At 45.7% G+C, this 18,611-nt stretch overlaps 1 protein-coding gene across 1 annotated transcript in view; it reads left to right on the top strand.

Annotated features, from left to right (window-relative positions):
• GUCY1A2 (guanylate cyclase 1 soluble subunit alpha 2) overlaps positions 1-18,611 on the top strand; it is a 165,531-nt gene that overhangs the window by 109,810 nt on the left and 37,110 nt on the right. The window contains exon 6 of the mRNA XM_066621948.1: positions 8,755-8,898. Within this exon, the coding sequence (XP_066478045.1) occupies positions 8,755-8,898 (144 nt within the window). The remainder of the gene's footprint in view (positions 1-8,754; positions 8,899-18,611) is intronic.

Here is an 18,611-nt window from a genome sequence, read left to right as displayed (position 1 = left end):
CCAGGGAGGGCTTTTCTCCGCAGACTGTGCGCGGCCATGACCAATGCCCGATCACCGCACCACAGGATACGAATGATGGTGGCTGTGAGGGCTGATATAGCCATCTGGCTGAGATTCCTCGAGGAATTTAATGGGGTCTCTTTTTGCTGTTCAGAGAAGCTCTTGCAGGCGGATACGCAGGTGTACTCAGATGCAGCAAGAAGCCATAGCTTTGGAGTTTTCTTCTGGGGTCGCTGGTGCATGGCGCCGTGGCCCCAGAGTTGGGTGCAGGGCAGTATCACCACCGACCTCACTTTCCTGGAACTTTTCTCGATAGTGGTAGCAGTTCACATATGGGAAGGGGAGTTCCGGGATGCCACAGTGCGCATCTGGTGTGACAGCCAGACAGTGGTAGCCGTAGTGAACTCAATGTCTTCTAAATCGCCCAGGGTCATGACCCTTGTCAGACAGTTTGCCCTGCAGCGCCTGCACATCAATGCCTTGTTTTTAGCCCAACACGTACTGGGGATTGAAAACTCCATCGCAGACGCCTTGTCTCAAATTTCAGGAGGAGAGCTTTTGGGAGCTCACCTCCGGGGCTGCGCCGTGCCCGGACCCCATGCCACCCTGGCTCTGAGACCTTGGCTTGCCGAGATAAACGAGGTAATTTGCGCTTCCTTGGCACCCAGCATGCAGAGGGGCTACACACGTAAGGTAAAAGAGTTCGAGGATTTCAGGCAGGTTGCGGGGTTGCCCGGCCAATGGCCCACCCCGGTGGAGCACCTGCTGCTCTTCTTGCTGCACCTGAAGAGGTCAGGCAGAGCAGTTAGCTCCTTTCCAGGTTTCATGTCCGCGATAGCCTTCGTATCCAAGGCATCGGGATATCTGGACTTAACGCAGGATTTCAGAGTGCGAAGGATGTTGGAAGGCTGGGCTAGAATGACACCTCCGGTCCCTGACCAGAGGCACCCGATTTCGCCCGAGCTGCTCAGTGGCATCGCAGGGGCATTGGCGGGGCTCTGCGCAGTCCCGGGTGAGTTTCTGCTTTTCAAGGCAGCCTAAGGATCGTGTTGCTCAGGGGGCTGCAGGGACTGGGATGCACTCACCAGTCCCTGCAGCAGCCATCCTTGTGTGCAGGGCGCCCTGCGCGAGGGCCTGCAGGGCGCCCCAGGTCAGGGAAAGGGAGAGTGGAGCGATCTGCTCTGCCTCCGCAAAAGCGGAAGTGGAGGCAATCGCCCCACTCTCCCTTTCCCTGACCTGGGGCGCCCTGCAGGCGCTCGCGCATGGCTCTCTACACACAGGGACAGCTGCTGCAGCAACTGGAGAGTGCACCTCAGTCCCTGCAGCCCCATCAATCGTGGCCCGGAGCAATCATGCTCCGCTTCCAGTTTTACAGAGCGGGGTGTGATCCTTCCACTTTCACATTTCCTGACCTGGGGAGACCTGCCAAAGGTTGCGCAGGTCTCCCCGCACCCCTGGGAGGCTGCAGGAGGCTTGGGCAAGTGCACCCAAGCTCCTGCAGCCCCCCTAGCAGCGGAATCCTGTGGATCGCGCTGCTGCCTTCCCCCTGTCACCTGGCTGCCCCCGCCCCTTAAGGGGGCAGAGGCCAGGACCCACAGGCTAGGGCATCGCGACACCCCAGTTTGAATACCACTGCCGTATGGGACAGACCTGGATGAGCTGCGTCGCCCAAGAGCGGGGCGCAGCTTGGAGTCGGATGCACATCCTGCCTTAGGGACAGAGTTGGTTCTGGGGCCACCCAGTGGTCCCACCTCCTCACCACACAGGGGTTTTCGCTGCCCCTGCCACTGCAGGTCTCAGCCTCCTTTGTCTGTATTAGTTGGCAACCTTCAGTCTCGAAAGACTATGGTATCGCGCTCTGAAAGGTGGTTCTGGAACAGCGTCTAGTGTGGCTGAAAAGGCCGATTCGGGAGTGACAATCCCTTCCACACTGGGAGCAAGTGCAGTCTGTCCCTGGCCTGTCTCCCTGGCTATGGGCCTTCCTTCTTTGCCTCTTAGCCTCAGACTGTTGGCAAAGTGTCTCTTCAAACTGGGAAAGGCCATGTTGCACAGCCTGCCTCCAAGCGGGCCACTCAGAGGCCAGGGTTTCCCACTTGTTGAGGTCCACTCCTAAGGCCTTCAGATCCCTCTTGCAGATGTCCTTGTATCGCAGCTGTGGTCTACCTGTAGGGCGCTTTCCTTGCACGAGTTCTCCATAGAGGAGATCCTTTGGGATCCGGCCATCATCCATTCTCACAACATGACCGAGCCAACGCAGGCGTCTCTGTTTCAGTAGTGCATACATGCTAGGGATTCCAGCACGTTCCAGGACTGTGTTGTTTGGAACTTTGTCCTGCCAGGTGATGCCGAGAATATGTCGGAGGCAGCGCATGTGGAAAGCATTCAGTTTCCTCTCCTGTTGTGAGTGAAGAGTCCATGACTCGCTGCAGTACAGAAGTGTACTCAGGACGCAAGCTCTGTAGACCTGGATCTTGGTATGTTCCATCAGCTTCTTGTTGGACCAGACTCTCTTTGTGAGTCTGGAAAACGTGGTAGCTGCTTTACCAATGCGTTTGTTTAGCTCGGTATCGAGAGAAAGAGTGTCGGAGATCGTTGAGCCAAGGTACACAAAGTCATGGACAACCTCCAGTTCATGCGCAGAGATTGTAATGCAGGGAGGTGAGTCCACATCCTGAACCATGACCTGTGTTTTCTTCAGGCTGATTGTCAGTCCAAAATCTTGGCAGGCCTTGCTAAAACGATCCATGAGCTGCTGGAGATCTTTGGCAGAGTGGGTAGTGATAGCTGCATCGTCGGCAAAGAGGAAGTCACGCAGACATTTCAGCTGGACTTTGGACTTTGCTCTCAGTCTGGAGAGGTTGAAGAGCTTTCCATCTGATCTGGTCCGGAGATAGATGCCTTCTGTTGTAGTTCCAAAGGCCTGCTTCAGCAGGACAGCGAAGAAAATCCCAAACAAGGTTGGTGCAAGAACACAGCCCTGCTTCACGCCGCTTCGGATGTCAAAGGGGTCTGATGTGGAGCCATCAAAGACAACAGTGCCCTTCATGTCCTTGTGGAAGGATCTGATGATGCTGAGGAGCCTGGGTGGACATCCAATCTTGGGGAGAATCTTGAAGAGGCCATCCCTGCTGACCAGGTCGAAAGCCTTTGTGAGATCTATGAAGGCTATAAAGAGTGGCTGTCGTTGTTCCCTGCATTTCTCCTGCAGTTGTCTAAGGGAGAATACCATATCAGTGGTGGATTTGCTGCATGGGTAACAGCCTATCCTCCATACCTTCTTTACCCAGGCTTCGCGCACTGGAGAGGACACTCCAACTTCGCCATACGGCGTTGGCACAACACGGGAAGCAGCAGTTACCGGTTATAAGTCTTTGCTCGATTGGCGTAGGGCATGACGCCAGGGGCTGCTTCCGACGGTGGGAGAGATCATTGCATCTCATTGGGCAGCTACCGCCCGCCTTAAGCTGGGCAGTCCCCAGCCAGTAAGGTGTTGCCTCGCCACGGTCCGTTAACCTCACGGGGTGCGTGGGGTTTAGGGTGAAAACCGACAAGCGGATCGACAACTCTGCACCATGCAATTGTCTGTATTAAAATTTTAATAAAGTGGCCCTTTCTCCCACGTGTGTTGTCTCGAGTGTTCATTGGACTGTGCCCAGACAAACTGCAGAATAGAACAGATGTGGATGAAGGATCTTCATATAATGAATCTCTCGAGAATGATCATATATCGGAGACAGCAGGAGTGCTTTCTGAATGGCTCTACTAGTGGCAGATTTTCTTTAAGTATAGACAATATAATGGTAGAATAGATTTGTGGCATATTCTTCTAGGGATAACCTATTGAACAGATGTCTGATAGAATCAATTGCCATGCCAGTGTTACACTGGTGACTCAGCATCATGCTAGGAACAAAAGAGCTGCCTTCTCCTGAGCCAGATAATGGTTCCATGTAGCCTAGTACATGTTTACTGCCTGCCTACATGTCTGTGTGCAGGTGGCTTGGAAAAGGGAAGAGTTTGACAGGTTTCCTGACTTCCTGACTTTCAGACTTGTTCTGGATCAGGGGCATCAGGAAACATAAGGCCCGGGAGCCGGATGCAGCCAGCAGAAACTTTTAATCCGGCCCTCAGGCTCTCAGCTGCTGAGTAGTAAGGGCAGTCCTTACTACTTACTACTTACTTACTTACTTACTACTACTTACACAGTAAGGGCAGCCCACATGAAAATTGGGCTCTCCAATATCTTGAAATATGATCAAGATTTGCATATTTTCTCTTGTATCATTTGTAGCTAATGAGCTCCTAAGTGAGAAAAGGTGCTTATTTTTGTTTATGATCTGCTTAATGACATCACTTCTTGCCTAATGACATCACTTCCGGCCCTTAGCAGGCATCATGAATGCTATTCGGCCCTTGGTATGAAGTGAGTTTGACACCCCTGTTCTAGACCATCCCAATAAACCAGATCCCTGACATTTGGCACCTCTGTAGTCTAAGATGCCACAGAATTTGTTTAAAAATCTGCATGTTTAAAAATCTGCAAAAAAAAAAAATCTGCATGAGAATATGTTTAAAAATCTGCACAACTGAAAATGTCCCCCTCCAACAATAGCCAGAAAGCTGAAATTTGGCACACAGCCCAAGAGAGGTGGATTACTAGGAAATTCTGAAACTGGGAGACATGTGACTTACATATGTCTCTCAGCTCTCCCTTGAAATATGGGGCAAAGCAGGTACCCACAAATGGTAAATGTATTTCCAGACCAACCAGAAATCTGAAATGTTGGTGTTTATGTGTGTGTTTACTAGATGCATATATAGATGAGCCAGGAACTTTGGATATACAAAAGCAGACCTAGATTCTCTGTGTCAGCCCACGTTATAACTGTCTAGTAACACCAGTGGTGGTGTGGGAAGTTGAAGCCAATTATATGTGCAGCAAAGTGTCCCCTGGAAGTTAAAAGTTTGGGAAGCAGAACTTGTCACTTTTTTCCCTTAGGTTGTTCGGTAAGGTGCCAGTGCTTTGATGATGCCAATGAATGTTGCATGACTAACAAAAATATGTGCGCCACCTTCAATATTAATAAGTGTAATATGAGGCAATTTCCAAGAAGAGCAGCAGAGGTGCAGCTGAAAATATATAATTGGTGTGTGTGTGTATCTTCAGATGTGGAAGTTGTGATAGATGCTGAGTCATGGCTTCAGAATGAAATCTGAGCCTAGCTCAGTCAGATACGGCAATACAAAAAGCAGCATTTGTTAAATTTGCTGTACTATTCTGGTATTATTCCAAGCCTTTATCTTTTGCTCAGAACAAGCTAAGATGTTCAGAGTTTTGCCTTTCTTCTTCCCCCAACACATCATCTTTTGTGCAGGCATCCCTGAATAGTAGTGCTAGTCTTCTCTGGGAGAGGACGAAGGCATTCTTAAACCTTCAGGGTTGCCAATCCCATGTACCAGACGGCAGAGTGAGCTAGTGGTTTGAACCCTCCACTGAGGAGCAGCTCCCTCTTCAAGATCAAGAATACCCCACTTCCAAGAACAGGAATTTACTGCTAGTAGACATTCCTGGTTCTTTGACATGGGTGTAATTTCAGCTCAGTTTGAGAAACAGCTGATGCATTCTTGTTCATTGTAAAAAACAGTGGTGTGTGCTCAATTGCCGCAGTTTTAATCCAAATGATCTTTTACACTTTTACAGGGAGCCTGCTGTGAAAGACCATGCTGCAGTTGAAGCAAATTCCCTCTGCAGCTGCTCTTTTCAGCGCATTTCAGGATTGTCTGATTTTTGCTGTTAAAGGCGTGTATCAGACAAGCCGTAAGTGTGACCTCCTGTGATTATATCTTGATGCTTATTGCAAGCCAATGTGTTTTGCGGGAGGAAAAGGATCATCAATTGGAAATTCTGCTCTTCCACACAACATCTTTCCTCCTACACATATAAGGATGCCAGTAAATCGTCCTAGTGGTTTTTCCTCTTGTCTTGAACATCAGAATTTGCATTCTGCATATACCAGGAGTGATATTTCTTTCATTCAGCCAAAAGTATCTAGGGTAGACCTCCGTATCAACCTTCCTGGACACTGTATCCCTCAGGTCACGTAGGATAACACTGTAGAACTAATTCAGGCTTGCACTGAGATTTTCAGCTACTTGCCTGTGCTGAGTAAGGGCCCAATCCTAACAAACTTTCCAGCACCCGTGCAGCTGCAATGTGGCCTTGAGGTAAGGGAACAAGTGTTTCCATACCTTGAGGAGGCCTCTGTGTCTGCCCCACAACCACCAGATGTAGCACATGCCCATTGACACAGCTGCACCGGCACTGGAAAACTGGATAGCATTTGGCCCTAAGTTGGGGGGGGGGGGGAGAGCAAGCACCTTTGTGTCTTGCTGCTCTGCTTCATGCAGGACAGTACTGTGGAGGCTGCATCTGTGACTTTGTCTTTTCTTCTCATCCTAGGGTCAATCTGAGCTGTATGTATAGGTAAGCACAACTGTAGCCAGACAGGTCTATTGGAATTAAAAGCCACTTTAGGAAGGAGTGCTTGATTCTGCAGAAGCACCAGTAGGTGTGTCAGAGGCCAGTACTTTGATGATGGACCAGGGCTAGAAATCCTTTTAGATTCTGAGGAAGAAGCGAGTCTGGTCCAAGGTTGTCAAAAAGAGCTTTATTTGGCTAAGCATCGACTTACAGGAGCACCTCTGGGCATCCAGAGGCATTTCTAGGCATAGGCTTGCACAGCATTTCAGGCGACTGTACGGATGACACAGCCTGCCAGTGTCCAGTGAAGTTCATGAGCAAAGCAGTGGCTCAAATACAGGCCTTATATAAATTAGATAGACATGAGTGCTAATTGGCAAAAAAGAGAGTAATTTACACTGCCTAGGTTCCAGTGGCGAACCTCCCATTCATTCTAAGGGGCAAATGCCCCAGGCACAGAGCCTTGAGCCTCTCTGAGTCTCCCAGTGGGGTCAGAAACTGTGCTTCCGGTTTTCTGGAAGCACAGTTCAAAGCATCAAGGAGCCTCAGAGAGGCTTTCCCGATATGTCTTGGAGTCTTGCAAGGCTCTGTGAACTCCAGGTAAGTGGGGGGGGGGGTGGATTTGTGCATGGGGGCGGAGACATCCCCTGGGGGGTGCCATCTTGGAACTTTGCCCTGGGGTACGGGGCTGGGGAGGTCCGCCACTGCTAGGTTCTCAAAACAGACAAAACAGATAATTGGCAACAAGGCAAGTTCCCATTATTTGGGAACAGGGCTATGCAGCTAAGTTGATACATGTGAAGACTAAACATAGAATGGGGCTTTGGAGTGGGCACTTTATCACCCCGTTTTCATAACATTGGCCAGGTGCAGGGCTGAGGTCCTTGTTTTGCACCCAACTTTTCTTTTGCTTCTTATGGGAACAGCTCAATGAGAAAGCAGGCAGTTCCCAGGGACTGGGTGACACACACACAGAAGATGGCTGACAAGCGCACAAGATGGAAGATAGTTGCCAGGCCTTGCACTGGCCGTTACAAGGTGCTTAACCCTTTCCCAGCTTCTATGCTCTAAATCAAAAGCACTGAGCAAGGCTTAAAATATATGTGGGAATGCAAGCATTTTAAATACTATGGGGTACGGAGAAAGCTGCAAGTGAGTGATTTGAGTGATTGGTTTGGAATGGGGAAATAACAGGGTTAAGTGTAACAAGGTTAAAAATTGCTGGCAAAGACTAAGGGCATACATAGTCCAGCACTCTGTTTCCAATAATGGTATGCCATATGCCTCTGGAAAGCTTACAAACAGTGCACAAATGCAATTATTCTTCTTTCCTGGTTTGCCCCCAGCGTCTGGTATTCAGAGTTATACAGTCTTTGAACATGGAAGTTCCATTTACCTAGCAGGGCTAATAGCTCTTGATAGACCTACCCTCTATGAATGTGTCTTAAACCCTGTTTGAAGCTCTCTCTCAACCCCTTTGGCCATCAGTTCACCTTATTGCAGCTACTCCCACAAGGTAATTATGCACTGTGTGAAGAAGCAATTTATTTTGCTGTCCTGAAACTGCTGCTGGTCAATTTCATTGATGACTTGGAATTCTAATGTTATGAAAGACCGAGAAAAATAATTGCTGTATCCACACTCTTATCTATCCCTGTTATGTAGAGTCTTAGAGCAACAAATGTACAGTGGACCCTCCTTATCCATGGACTCAGAATCTGCAGATTTCAGTATCCATGGATGACAAGCCCATGGCTGGAGCACCTCATATGACCTCCTGGATGTGACTGAAAGTTGTGTCCAGAGGTGTTCTGATGCCCTCCGGCCATGTATTTCATTATCCTCAGAATTTGGTATGGATCCCTCATGGATACCATTGGATACTGTAAATGCAATATGTATGAATCCTTCCCTACTTATTCCATAATAGGACAACCTACAGTGGCACCATCTCGCCACCTGTAAAACATTCCCTGCAAATCTGCTGCACCAGAAAACTTTCTTTGATATAAATGCTTCTGCAAGCCACTTGATAGCAGAAGTTGTCCTTGATTTTGATGATCTTAACACTCACTAATGAGCAACAAGATGTCAGGATTTGACATCGTCTGTTTGCAAACTTGGGGGCAATTATGCCCCGTTGTCTAATAGCTTAACTTATTGATGTAGCGCTGACATGTTTTGAAGCAACATTGGATGATTGCAGGTAGTTAATCGCACAAATTCCTCACTCATTATCATATTTTTGCATTTGATTTGTCTGATTGCTGCAGGTGGAAACAATAGGAGATGCATACTGTGTTGCAGCAGGGCTCCACAGGCAGAACCTGAACCACGCAAAGCCCATAGCCCTGATGGCCCTAAAGATGATGGAGCTGTCAGAAGAGGTGCTCACACCAGATGGAAGACCTATTAAGGTAACTTTCTTCCCTCTGTTTTCCCAGAAAGAAAACAGAACTCATGTACAGTGAATCTTCAATTAAATGGACTAATATGGAGAGGGGTGCCCATTAATGCCAAATGTCTGTTAAATCTGAAAGCATTTATGACAATACTCATACACAAACATATATGACAAGTTTTTAAGGAAGCAGACACCTGTTATTTCCAAGAATCTGTTAAATTGAGACCTGTTAAATTGAGGGGTCACTGTGTTGCCCTTGATGAATCACAGAGGAAGTGCTCTACCTGCAAGATGGTAGCTTAGGGATATAAGCCATAAAGAGCCAAAGTGAGTAACAGATCATTTGATGAGCCAGATCAGTTGGTGAGCCAAATGTCAACTTACAGTTTGACACCCACAACCCCGCCAACCCTCTGAAAGATGTTTCATTAGCTATGTGTCATGAGAGAGAAAACCCCCTGCAGCTCTATGATAGAAGAGATTACCTTCAGCTGCAAACATGAACTTCTGAAGCTGCTTTATATGGAGTCAAACCTTTAGCCCATCTAGGTAAGTATTGTCTACAACAGTGGTTCTCAAACCACTGGTTAGAATGTTGAGGAAAAATTGGTCTCCAAGCAACCAGGAAGTGCTTAGTGACCGGTTTTACTCAGCATTCTAACATTCTATGTCAGCATTCTGAGCATTGGGGAGCCCTGCGGAGGGCTTCTCGGGGCTCCCTGAAACTCCTGCAGCTGCCAGCAGCTCTCAGTAAGTAAAAATAGCCCCCTTTCACCCCCATTAGCGACACAATCCTGGGGATCTTTTGCTGCTGTAGCCCCTCCCCTGCAAGGACTTACTCAAGGACTAAAACCTAAGTTTGAGAACCACTGGTCTACACTGACCCGCAACTCTCCAGGGTTTCCAACAGGGATCTTTATGCACCCTCCCTGGGACCTTAGGTGTGTAAAGAACATGTTCTCCATTGAGCTACAGCCCCATCCTTATCTTCCTGCAGACTGCAGTTTAAGAAGCTGCTGGGTAGAATTGATGCTAATAATTGCACATGTACTTTGTATCTAGTAGATCCCAAATTCAACCTCTGGCATCTCCTTCCCGTATCTCAGGTAACATGTCTGTCAAAGATCAGTGATTTTCAACTATTGTGCCGCAGCACATTAGTGTGCTGCCAATGGTCTCCAAGTGTGCTGTGGGAGTTTGGGGGAGAGTCATTTATTTGTAGGGCGATTGGGGAATATGAGCCGCCCATGAACAGTGTGGTGTGCTTTATCAATTGTCAAAAAACTGATGGTGTGCCTTGACAATTTTAGTGCCTTGTCAGTGTGTTGTGAGATGAAAAAGGTTGAAAATTGCTGCCTTAGATCCTAGAGAGACATAATCTAACCAGCTGGAATGGTGCACTTGGGACCTTTACAGAAACTACTCTGAGACTACTGTATGTGATAGGATGGTGGTTGGCAACCTTCAGTCTCGAAAGACTATGGTATAAGCCTACAGCACCCGGTATTCCCAGGCGGTCTCCCATCCAAGTACTAACCAGGCCTGACCCTGCTTAGCTTCCAAGATCAGACAAGATTGGGCATGTGATAGGATGGGGTATACATATAAATAAATACATGATCTGACCCAACACAAACCTGTAGTTTATACCCCTTGTATGAGGCATTAGGTTCTGAGTTCTTCTATATGGTAGTACCATATGGAACCCTTCCGATATACGTTGACCATCATGCCGAGGTGTCAATTTGTTTTATGGTATGTGCATCTCAGTTCAAAGGCATAGATAACACAAAAATTATTATACCTCTGCTGTGTGTCCAAGAGTTGTCCCTCCACGTTTCAAGCAGAATTACCAGTGTTGATTCCTTGAACCACAGCGCTTTGTACCTTTACATTTCCACCTGGCATTTATAGCAACAAAATAGTCTATTCATTATTAACTCTAGTGCACATGTTGTTTCCTTAGCCTACTTGAAGCACAAAGTAGGAGAAAAAGCAGGCAAACATTCTTCTCCCTTTGCTTTGTTTCAACCCAAACTGTGGATTAAGCCGTTCTTTTGCATCTGTTGGACTGCATGGTTTTTTGACATCTGTATAATGCTGGATTGCCTGTTATGTTCATCCCCCAGGCAAGTCTTCTTTGTTAGGAATATGACAACTGAGGCCTTATCTTTGTTGAAATTAGCTTATCTGTTGGGCAAATAAATAAGTAAGGTACCAGGTTGTGTTGTTTGCCGTAGCGTTCACTAAATCTCAGAAAATGTTTGTGGATTCTGCATCAGTGAATTGACTTGAAGACATTGTTTAGAAGTTTGGTTAGAGAAGTCTTGCAGTGTTGTCTATAGTCCCCAGGAAGATTTATGTGGTGCAATTATTACATTATTTTTAGTACTGTTACCCAACTATAGACACTTTAGTCAATCAAATTTGTTTCAATCAACTAATCAATTGATTTATCAGGCAAATCTGAATCAGTCTGCATATGACTGAAAAAAACTGTTGATGAAATAATATTTTCTTTGATTTTCAGTGCTGTATATTTATGTTGCAACAGGCACCATCTTGGAAGAGGCATTCTCTCCTGTATGAGAGCGCAAATACCTCTCTTAAAATGGGAAACACATTATTCAATTTTTATAAGTCCTGTATTAAGATATTTTAATAAAAAAAGCAATGTTGCTTGGTTATAGGAAAGGAAAGGTCCCCTATGCAAAGCACCAAGTCATTACTGACCCTTGGGATGTCGCTACTTCTGTGGCTATTTTCATGACAGACTATAAGCAGGGTGGTTCGCCATTGCCTTCTCTGTGCTTGGTTATAAGGCATCCCCAATTAATCACTTAAAAAATTCTTAAAGCAATTACTCAATTAATGGATGCCAGCCTAAATATTTTTGATTTGTATGTGCATTTTTCCAAGGTTTTTGAACAAATTATAAAGTGTTACGACATTCAAATAGTAATATGGTTTTGCTTGATTTCCTTTATGGTTTAATTATGTAACATAAGCTTTGTACAGTCATTCGTCTCAATGTACTCATTGGGAATGTGGAGGGCAGAGCAGAACTGTGTCTGTTGGCCATGACTCCCAATATCTGCATATTGGCAAAAAAGCGACTTCCATGTCGCTGAGGATCTCAGTCATTCATGGTTCCCAGTTGTGGGGGAAACTTCTGCGTATACAACTATATGCACGTAGAGGGTCATTTTCATGCTTTCAGCTTAATTTGCAAAGTGATCAGCAGCCTATTGAAGGTATGAGCTGAAGATGATGTTAAAGCTAGGGTTTACAGACATACTGCTTCCCCTTCAATGGATTTGCTATATATGTGGACAGAATGACTAAGCGGGGCTACATTATTCAATACAGGTTGAGTATCCCTTATCCAGAATGCTTGGGACTGAAAGTGTTTCAGATTTCAGTTTTTTTTCTGGATATTGGGATATTTGCATAAACGTAATGAAATATCTTTGGAATGAGACCCAAGTCTAAATATGACATTCATGTATGTTTCATATACACCTTGTACACATAGCCTGAAGGTAATTTTATACAATATTTTTAACAAATTTTGTGCATGAAACACAGTTTGAGTACATGGAACCATGATTTCTCATTCTGTTATGAATGCCTGCCAGGTGGTGCCAGAGGTCATGTTATGTCATGTCAGTGCTCAAAAATGTTCTGGGTTTCGGAGCATTCTGGTTTTTGTAAGGGTAGTCAAACTGTATTCCATTTTTAAACTCAGTCTGGCTGCATGTATTTTGAGCTATACTTAAAATACCTGCATTTTTAAATCTCTCTGCTTTTGATCCTGAGATTTTATTAACAAAAATAAATACATACAGTCTCCCCAAGGTATTTGCGGGTTTGGTACCCGCAGATTTGAATACCCATGGGTTCCAGACTCAGGGTTGGCCACTTGTAACCTTCCAGACCCAACCAGAACTGTTCTCCAGGCAGATTCAGAGGCTTGCCCACCCCCCAAATCTGTGGATTCCAACATCCATGGATTTCAGTAACCACGGGGGTTCTGGAAACACCTGTGGATAATGAGGGCTGTCCTGTATCTTTGTCACACACACACACACACACACACACACACACACTTAAATTTAAGGTAAGATAATTTCTGGTCTAACCTAAGATGGAGACATGGAAAAGAATTCTAGTCCTATTTTTCTAATGTACTTTGATGTTCCCATTTGCTAATCACTGCAATATTTTGTGCTTCTCTCAATAAGCTGGCTAATAACACCTCATTTAACAGCAGGAGTTGGTTTTCAAGATGTTCCATAAGATACAATAAAGTACAGATCATTAAAGTTTAAGTTCATTAATGAGCTGGCAATACACACAGTAAAATTATTTTCGCACCCCGCCTTTTTATAATTTCAGCAACACTTCATTGAATAAAACATACATAACTGCATGATCTTGGCACTAATGGAGCTATTTTCTGGAGAGGCATAACTTTTCTCTAATTCCTGGAATCCTGATGGGAGATTGAAAACTTAGAGCCCAATCCTGACCTCAGTGCTCCCGCCGGAGCGGACTGTCGCAAACGTTCTGTAAGGCACGTCTGTGAAGCTTACTGCTGGACCAGTGCCTGTGCTAGCCCAGCACTGGCCGGTGCTGGGCTAGTACTGGGCGGGCGCCCATCCTCCGCTGCTCAGTGGTCTCATAGAGCGCCGAACTGAAGCACAGTAAGCGGGGGCGGGGAAGAGGTGCTCCGGGGAGGGGGAGGCAGGCGCAGGGCAGACGGGAGGCGTTCTGGGGGAGGGAGTGGGGAGGCAGGAGGTGGGTCCAGTAGAGCTCAGCTCCACTGGATCCTGTCCATTCGTGTAGGGCTCAGTGCCCTACACGAACGCTTTTACTTTTGGTCAGCAGTAAAGTAAGTAGCCCCATTGCGGGGCTGCTTCCCTTACCCGGGGGAAGGGGACGAAAGTTCCCTTCTCCCGAGGCACTGCCCGCGGCAGGCTGAGGTGTGCAGGATGCAGCGGCAGCCATTCTTGGCGCCACTGCAGCCGTGCGCCCCGGGCAGCTCAGGATTGGGCTGTTAAAGATCACCCTCTGAATGTGCCGTGATATACCTAATGGGTGGAATTTTAAAATAGAAAATGGAATATAGGTGAATTGGGAACAACCCTTTACTTTGTTTTCCTTAAACTAGTAACAAGGGGTAACATGTTGGTTGTACCAGACAGAATACTTCAATGAGTTCAAGGAATGAGTTCAATTAGAAATTATTGTATTCCCTGTTGCTTTTTCCTTTGTTGAAAGGCATAAATACAGCCCTGTTTTAAGTGAATTTGTTCAACCCCTCTAGATTTTTAATGTCCTTTCTCTCTGCTCTACAAGTTGATGGTAAACAACTATAAGACTCAAACTACAAGAATCAGCATTGGAGCTGGTCCATTGGACCATGTAACACCATTATTGCTCCAGCTGCACAGGCAGCTCAAAACGGAGGATAGAATCCACCCCCTCTGGGCCAGTTTTCCCCCTGCCCCCACCCTTCCCCCCTAAATACTTTCCCCTCCAGCCTGAAAACCCACACCACCACCCAGCGGTGCAACTTACCTTCAGAACATAAGAAAAGCCTGCTGAATCAGGCCAAAGGCCCATCTAGTCCAACTTCCTGTATCTCACAGTGGCCACCAAATGCTTCAGTGAGCAAACAAGACAACAAGACACAACAGGTGCTAGTATGGGCTCGGCAGTATGGCCCCGGGTGCCATGAATGTGCCTTACGGAACATTTGCAACACGCAGTGCCGGTGCTCAAGGAGAATAGGATTGGGCCCTTAAAACACAAAACAACTTGGGTCCAAACTATCTAAAGGTTCACTTCCTCCCATACGAAGATGCCCGCTCTTTAAGGTTACCTGGAGAAGCTCTCCTGCATGTTCTTTCAGTTTCAGAGATGAAAGGCAGACCTTCTCCATGGGAATGGCCAGGATGTAGAACTCCCATCCCCAGGAGATCTGTTTGGCCCCCCTCTCTGCATTGTTTTCGCTGCCACCTGAAGACCTTTAAGATATTTAAGACAGCTTTTAATCTAGCCTGATGTTCCTGCCGTGTATTTTGTTTGTAAACTCCTGTTTTCCTGGGCTTGTATTGTTTTGTAGTGTAGATTTTAGCATATGTTATAAGCTGCTTTGTACAGTGAATAATGAACCCCTCATTATTCGTGGGGGTTCCATTCCCGGAACTCCTGCAAATACTGGAATCCGGGGATGATCAAATCCATGGATTAGGGCACCAAAAGCCTCCGAACACATGCAGCCTCCTCAGCCCTCAAAACACCCTCTGGACGCAACCAGAGCTGTGCTCTGGTTGCGTTCAGAGTGTCCAGGTTGGGGCACCCCATGGATTCGGATCCCATAGATGATCAATCTGCTGGTTATGAACTTGCGGATGAAAAAGGCCAACCTGTGTGATTGAGGCCCATAGCAGGCCTTCATTTTTACAGAAGACAGGTAGGGCTCCAGAGCAGTATCCTCTTGAGGCTCTGGGGTGGGCAGCCGCTCTCTCCCCTGACCACTGTGTGAAATGCCTGGTGCATGTCCACATTGACATCAACAGATAATCCAACCAGTTCAGTAGACACAGACATGCATCCAGTTTTGTATGTATTGGCTGCAGCCATTGAAGTCCTTTTCCACACATGGCTGATCTCCCGTGCTGGGTTGTGCTGGGTGCCTTTAGGGACCTGGTATTTCATAACGACATGAATGAAAATTGCCTGCCTGTAACATCTAGTAATGAACTTCTGTGTGTCAGAATAAAAGTAATCCAATTATGATCAAGTTGTTCGCTGGATTTATCTGGGGATTTACTGGGGAGGAAAAATGAATTTCAGACTCCAGAACATCTCCCTATCTATAGAATTGGCATGTATTCATATTGCATGGGGTAAAATGTACTTCTTCAAGAGGGTTTTATTAGGTGGGGTTTGAGCTAAAATGAAGTATAGTTGTACTTTCTTGGAGGTATTGACTTAAACTTCCTCATGCATTTGAAATATCGTTGCTGCTGTAGAGAATCTGGGCGCTATCTAGCCAAGGCTAAGTACTTTTAAATCCCATTGATTTCAACTGGAAAATAAATCTAACCAGCTGAAATCAATGGAGGGTAGCAGAGTGTTAAATTTTGATACCTAGATTAAATGCCATAAAAGGAATTCTCCGGAGTGTTGACCATCAGAGGGGTCACCTTGCATGTGCCTCATTTACCATGCAGTATTAAATTTATGGGATTTACGTATATTTGGCCTCACTTTATGACATGCTTAAAATAGTGCCTGGTTAATGTTTGTTTTGTTTTATAAGCAAGAGAGGAACTATCTCTTTAATTCCACTTATCATAAAGCTTAGCATTTAATCAGAGGGTACTATGCATGTAAAAACCACGTCTCAGGTTCCATCATAGTGAAGGGGAACACTTATGCAGATAAAAACTAGCTTGATTCTCAGTGATTGAGGTTACAAGAAACAGGTAAATAAGTTTATTGTTAATGCCCTATGGAGGTTTCCAAATGCATTCTCCACTTTTCTTTAGGAAAGTGAATAGTTTTGCCCTTCGGTCTTGGGGAGAAAATGCTGTACAGGTGGGTTCTGGTATCCCGTATCTGTGAAAGCTGGGAATACCAGGGACCCACTCTAAACAAGTTCACAAAGTTTTTTAAAGCCCCCAGTAATTTGCCTGTAGCACTTTCGTTGCATTTTCAGAGATCCAGGCAATCTCTTCTGCTTCTTCCAACCTTATAGAGACTGTGTAGAAGTGTGCCACATGTCTCAGTATCAAGTGCTTAAAAGACATACTGCAGTCTACTCAAGAAGATCTCTTTGTATATATAGACCTGCCCCACCTATCATATAAACAGACATGTTGCTCTTGATTTAATTTGTAACCTTCCCAGTTGATCAGGAAACAAAGAGCCTAATATAGTGTTTCTCAAAGTGTGGGTCGGGAATCGGGATCCACTAGGTGGGTTGTGAGCCAATTTCAGGTGGGTCCCCATTCATTTCAATATTTTATTTTGAATATATTAGACTTGATTCTGCCATGGCATGTGACTGCATTTGGGGAAATGTTACAGATCTGTACTTTTAACAGGCTACTCTGTATATACTTTTAACAACCATAGTAAATAGGAATTCCTCCTGGGTAAGTGTGGGTAGGATTACAGCCTAGGATTGTTTTTCCTGCTTAATGACGTCACTTGCAGTCATGACATCACTTTCTGTGGGTTCTGACAGATTCTCATTCTAAAATGTGGGTCCCAGTGCTAAAAGTTTAAGAACCACTGGCCTAATATGCTAAGCTTATTCTCGATTCTTCTGGTCTTGCTGGATACATTGAGATTCTTGAATAGAGCATTTCAGTGATTCTCAGTTATTTGTATACTCTTGGTGTGCAAAGGTGGCACTAATGGGTTTGAGGAGTGAGACAATGAACTTAAGAGGCACAGAGGAAAAATGAACATCAGTTTGCATGAAGCTGCTAAAATTAACTCTGCAATTATGCAGATCTGTTGTGCGCAGCCTTTCCTGCTGAAAGCAGAAGAGAAAGCTCACCATTCAAAACCTGTTTTAAAATATGCTCCTTAATGGTAGAAAAATGCATGTCATTTATGGAAGTTACGACACTGAATAGTACAAGATGAGGAATCAAAATGAATACAGACATACATATGAAAATGTCTTGTGAGTCTATTTGTTGTCTCATTTCTTTCCTCTTTTTTTGCATTAAAAGATGTCTACCCTGCCTTTTTACTGCGTTCCCAAGAATCTTGGTTCTTATCTAAAATAGGATTAATTATGAAGTACGATAAGAGTACATATGTCCAGAAGGATCATGCATGCTGCTTTCACCGGGACAGCCTTGTGGGTGAGTAGGACAGGATAGGATTCCATAGGATAGTCCAGTCCATGGGTCCCAAACCCTGGCCAAACCGAGCCACATCCGACGTGCTGGAAGATCTGATCTGGCCCATGGCACGTGGTGAGGGAGCTTGACTGTTCTGGCCCTCGCAGTATGCCTGAAACTGGCAAAAATGTCACTTCTGTTTTTGTCGTAATACCAGAAGTGATGTTCTTATTGCTTTATAAGGCATTCTGAGGCCCGGAGACCATCTCTGACTGTCTGTGGTTGTCCAGGGATTTTACAGTCCTGATGTGTGAGACCCTTTTTAACTGGAGATACTGAGGACGGGCAGTCAATCCTATTGAGCATGTCCACTGCTGAAACTAGCATCTTGGCAGTGGAGACTGCGTTGTGGCAGTCGTAAAAGCCACATCCAGCAGTGTGCAAAGCTGTGCGCTTCTGGAGCACTGGTGGAGAGGCTACAGAAGGCCACCACACCCAGAGAATGGAGCATTGCCAATGCAGGACCATTGTGTCTGGACAACTCTGTACTGGTCAACAACATCCCAATATTGGACATTGGTGTGAGTTCTTTTTGAATCCTGGACATTTGTGTCCCAATATATGTATATTGATATTAGATGTACTTTTTTTTTTTAAAACGGAAAGTTAGGTTTAGGGCTGGGATAGGAGGTTTAGGTTATATAACATGGGGTTTGTTGCCCACTTATATTGGAATGCAAATAGCCATACACAAATGTCCAGGAATGCTAAAGACCAGAATGCATTTGACCAGGGCACATTTGTCCAAGACAGTCAATGCCTGCCACCATCTCATCTTTGATGGTGGGGCAGA

The sequence above is a fragment of the Tiliqua scincoides genome, chromosome 3 (genome assembly GCF_035046505.1).
Source record: "Tiliqua scincoides isolate rTilSci1 chromosome 3, rTilSci1.hap2, whole genome shotgun sequence".
Taxonomy (NCBI): domain Eukaryota; kingdom Metazoa; phylum Chordata; class Lepidosauria; order Squamata; family Scincidae; genus Tiliqua; species Tiliqua scincoides.
The sequence above is the reverse complement of the archived record's forward strand: the minus strand, read 5'-3'. Positions and strand labels throughout refer to the sequence as shown.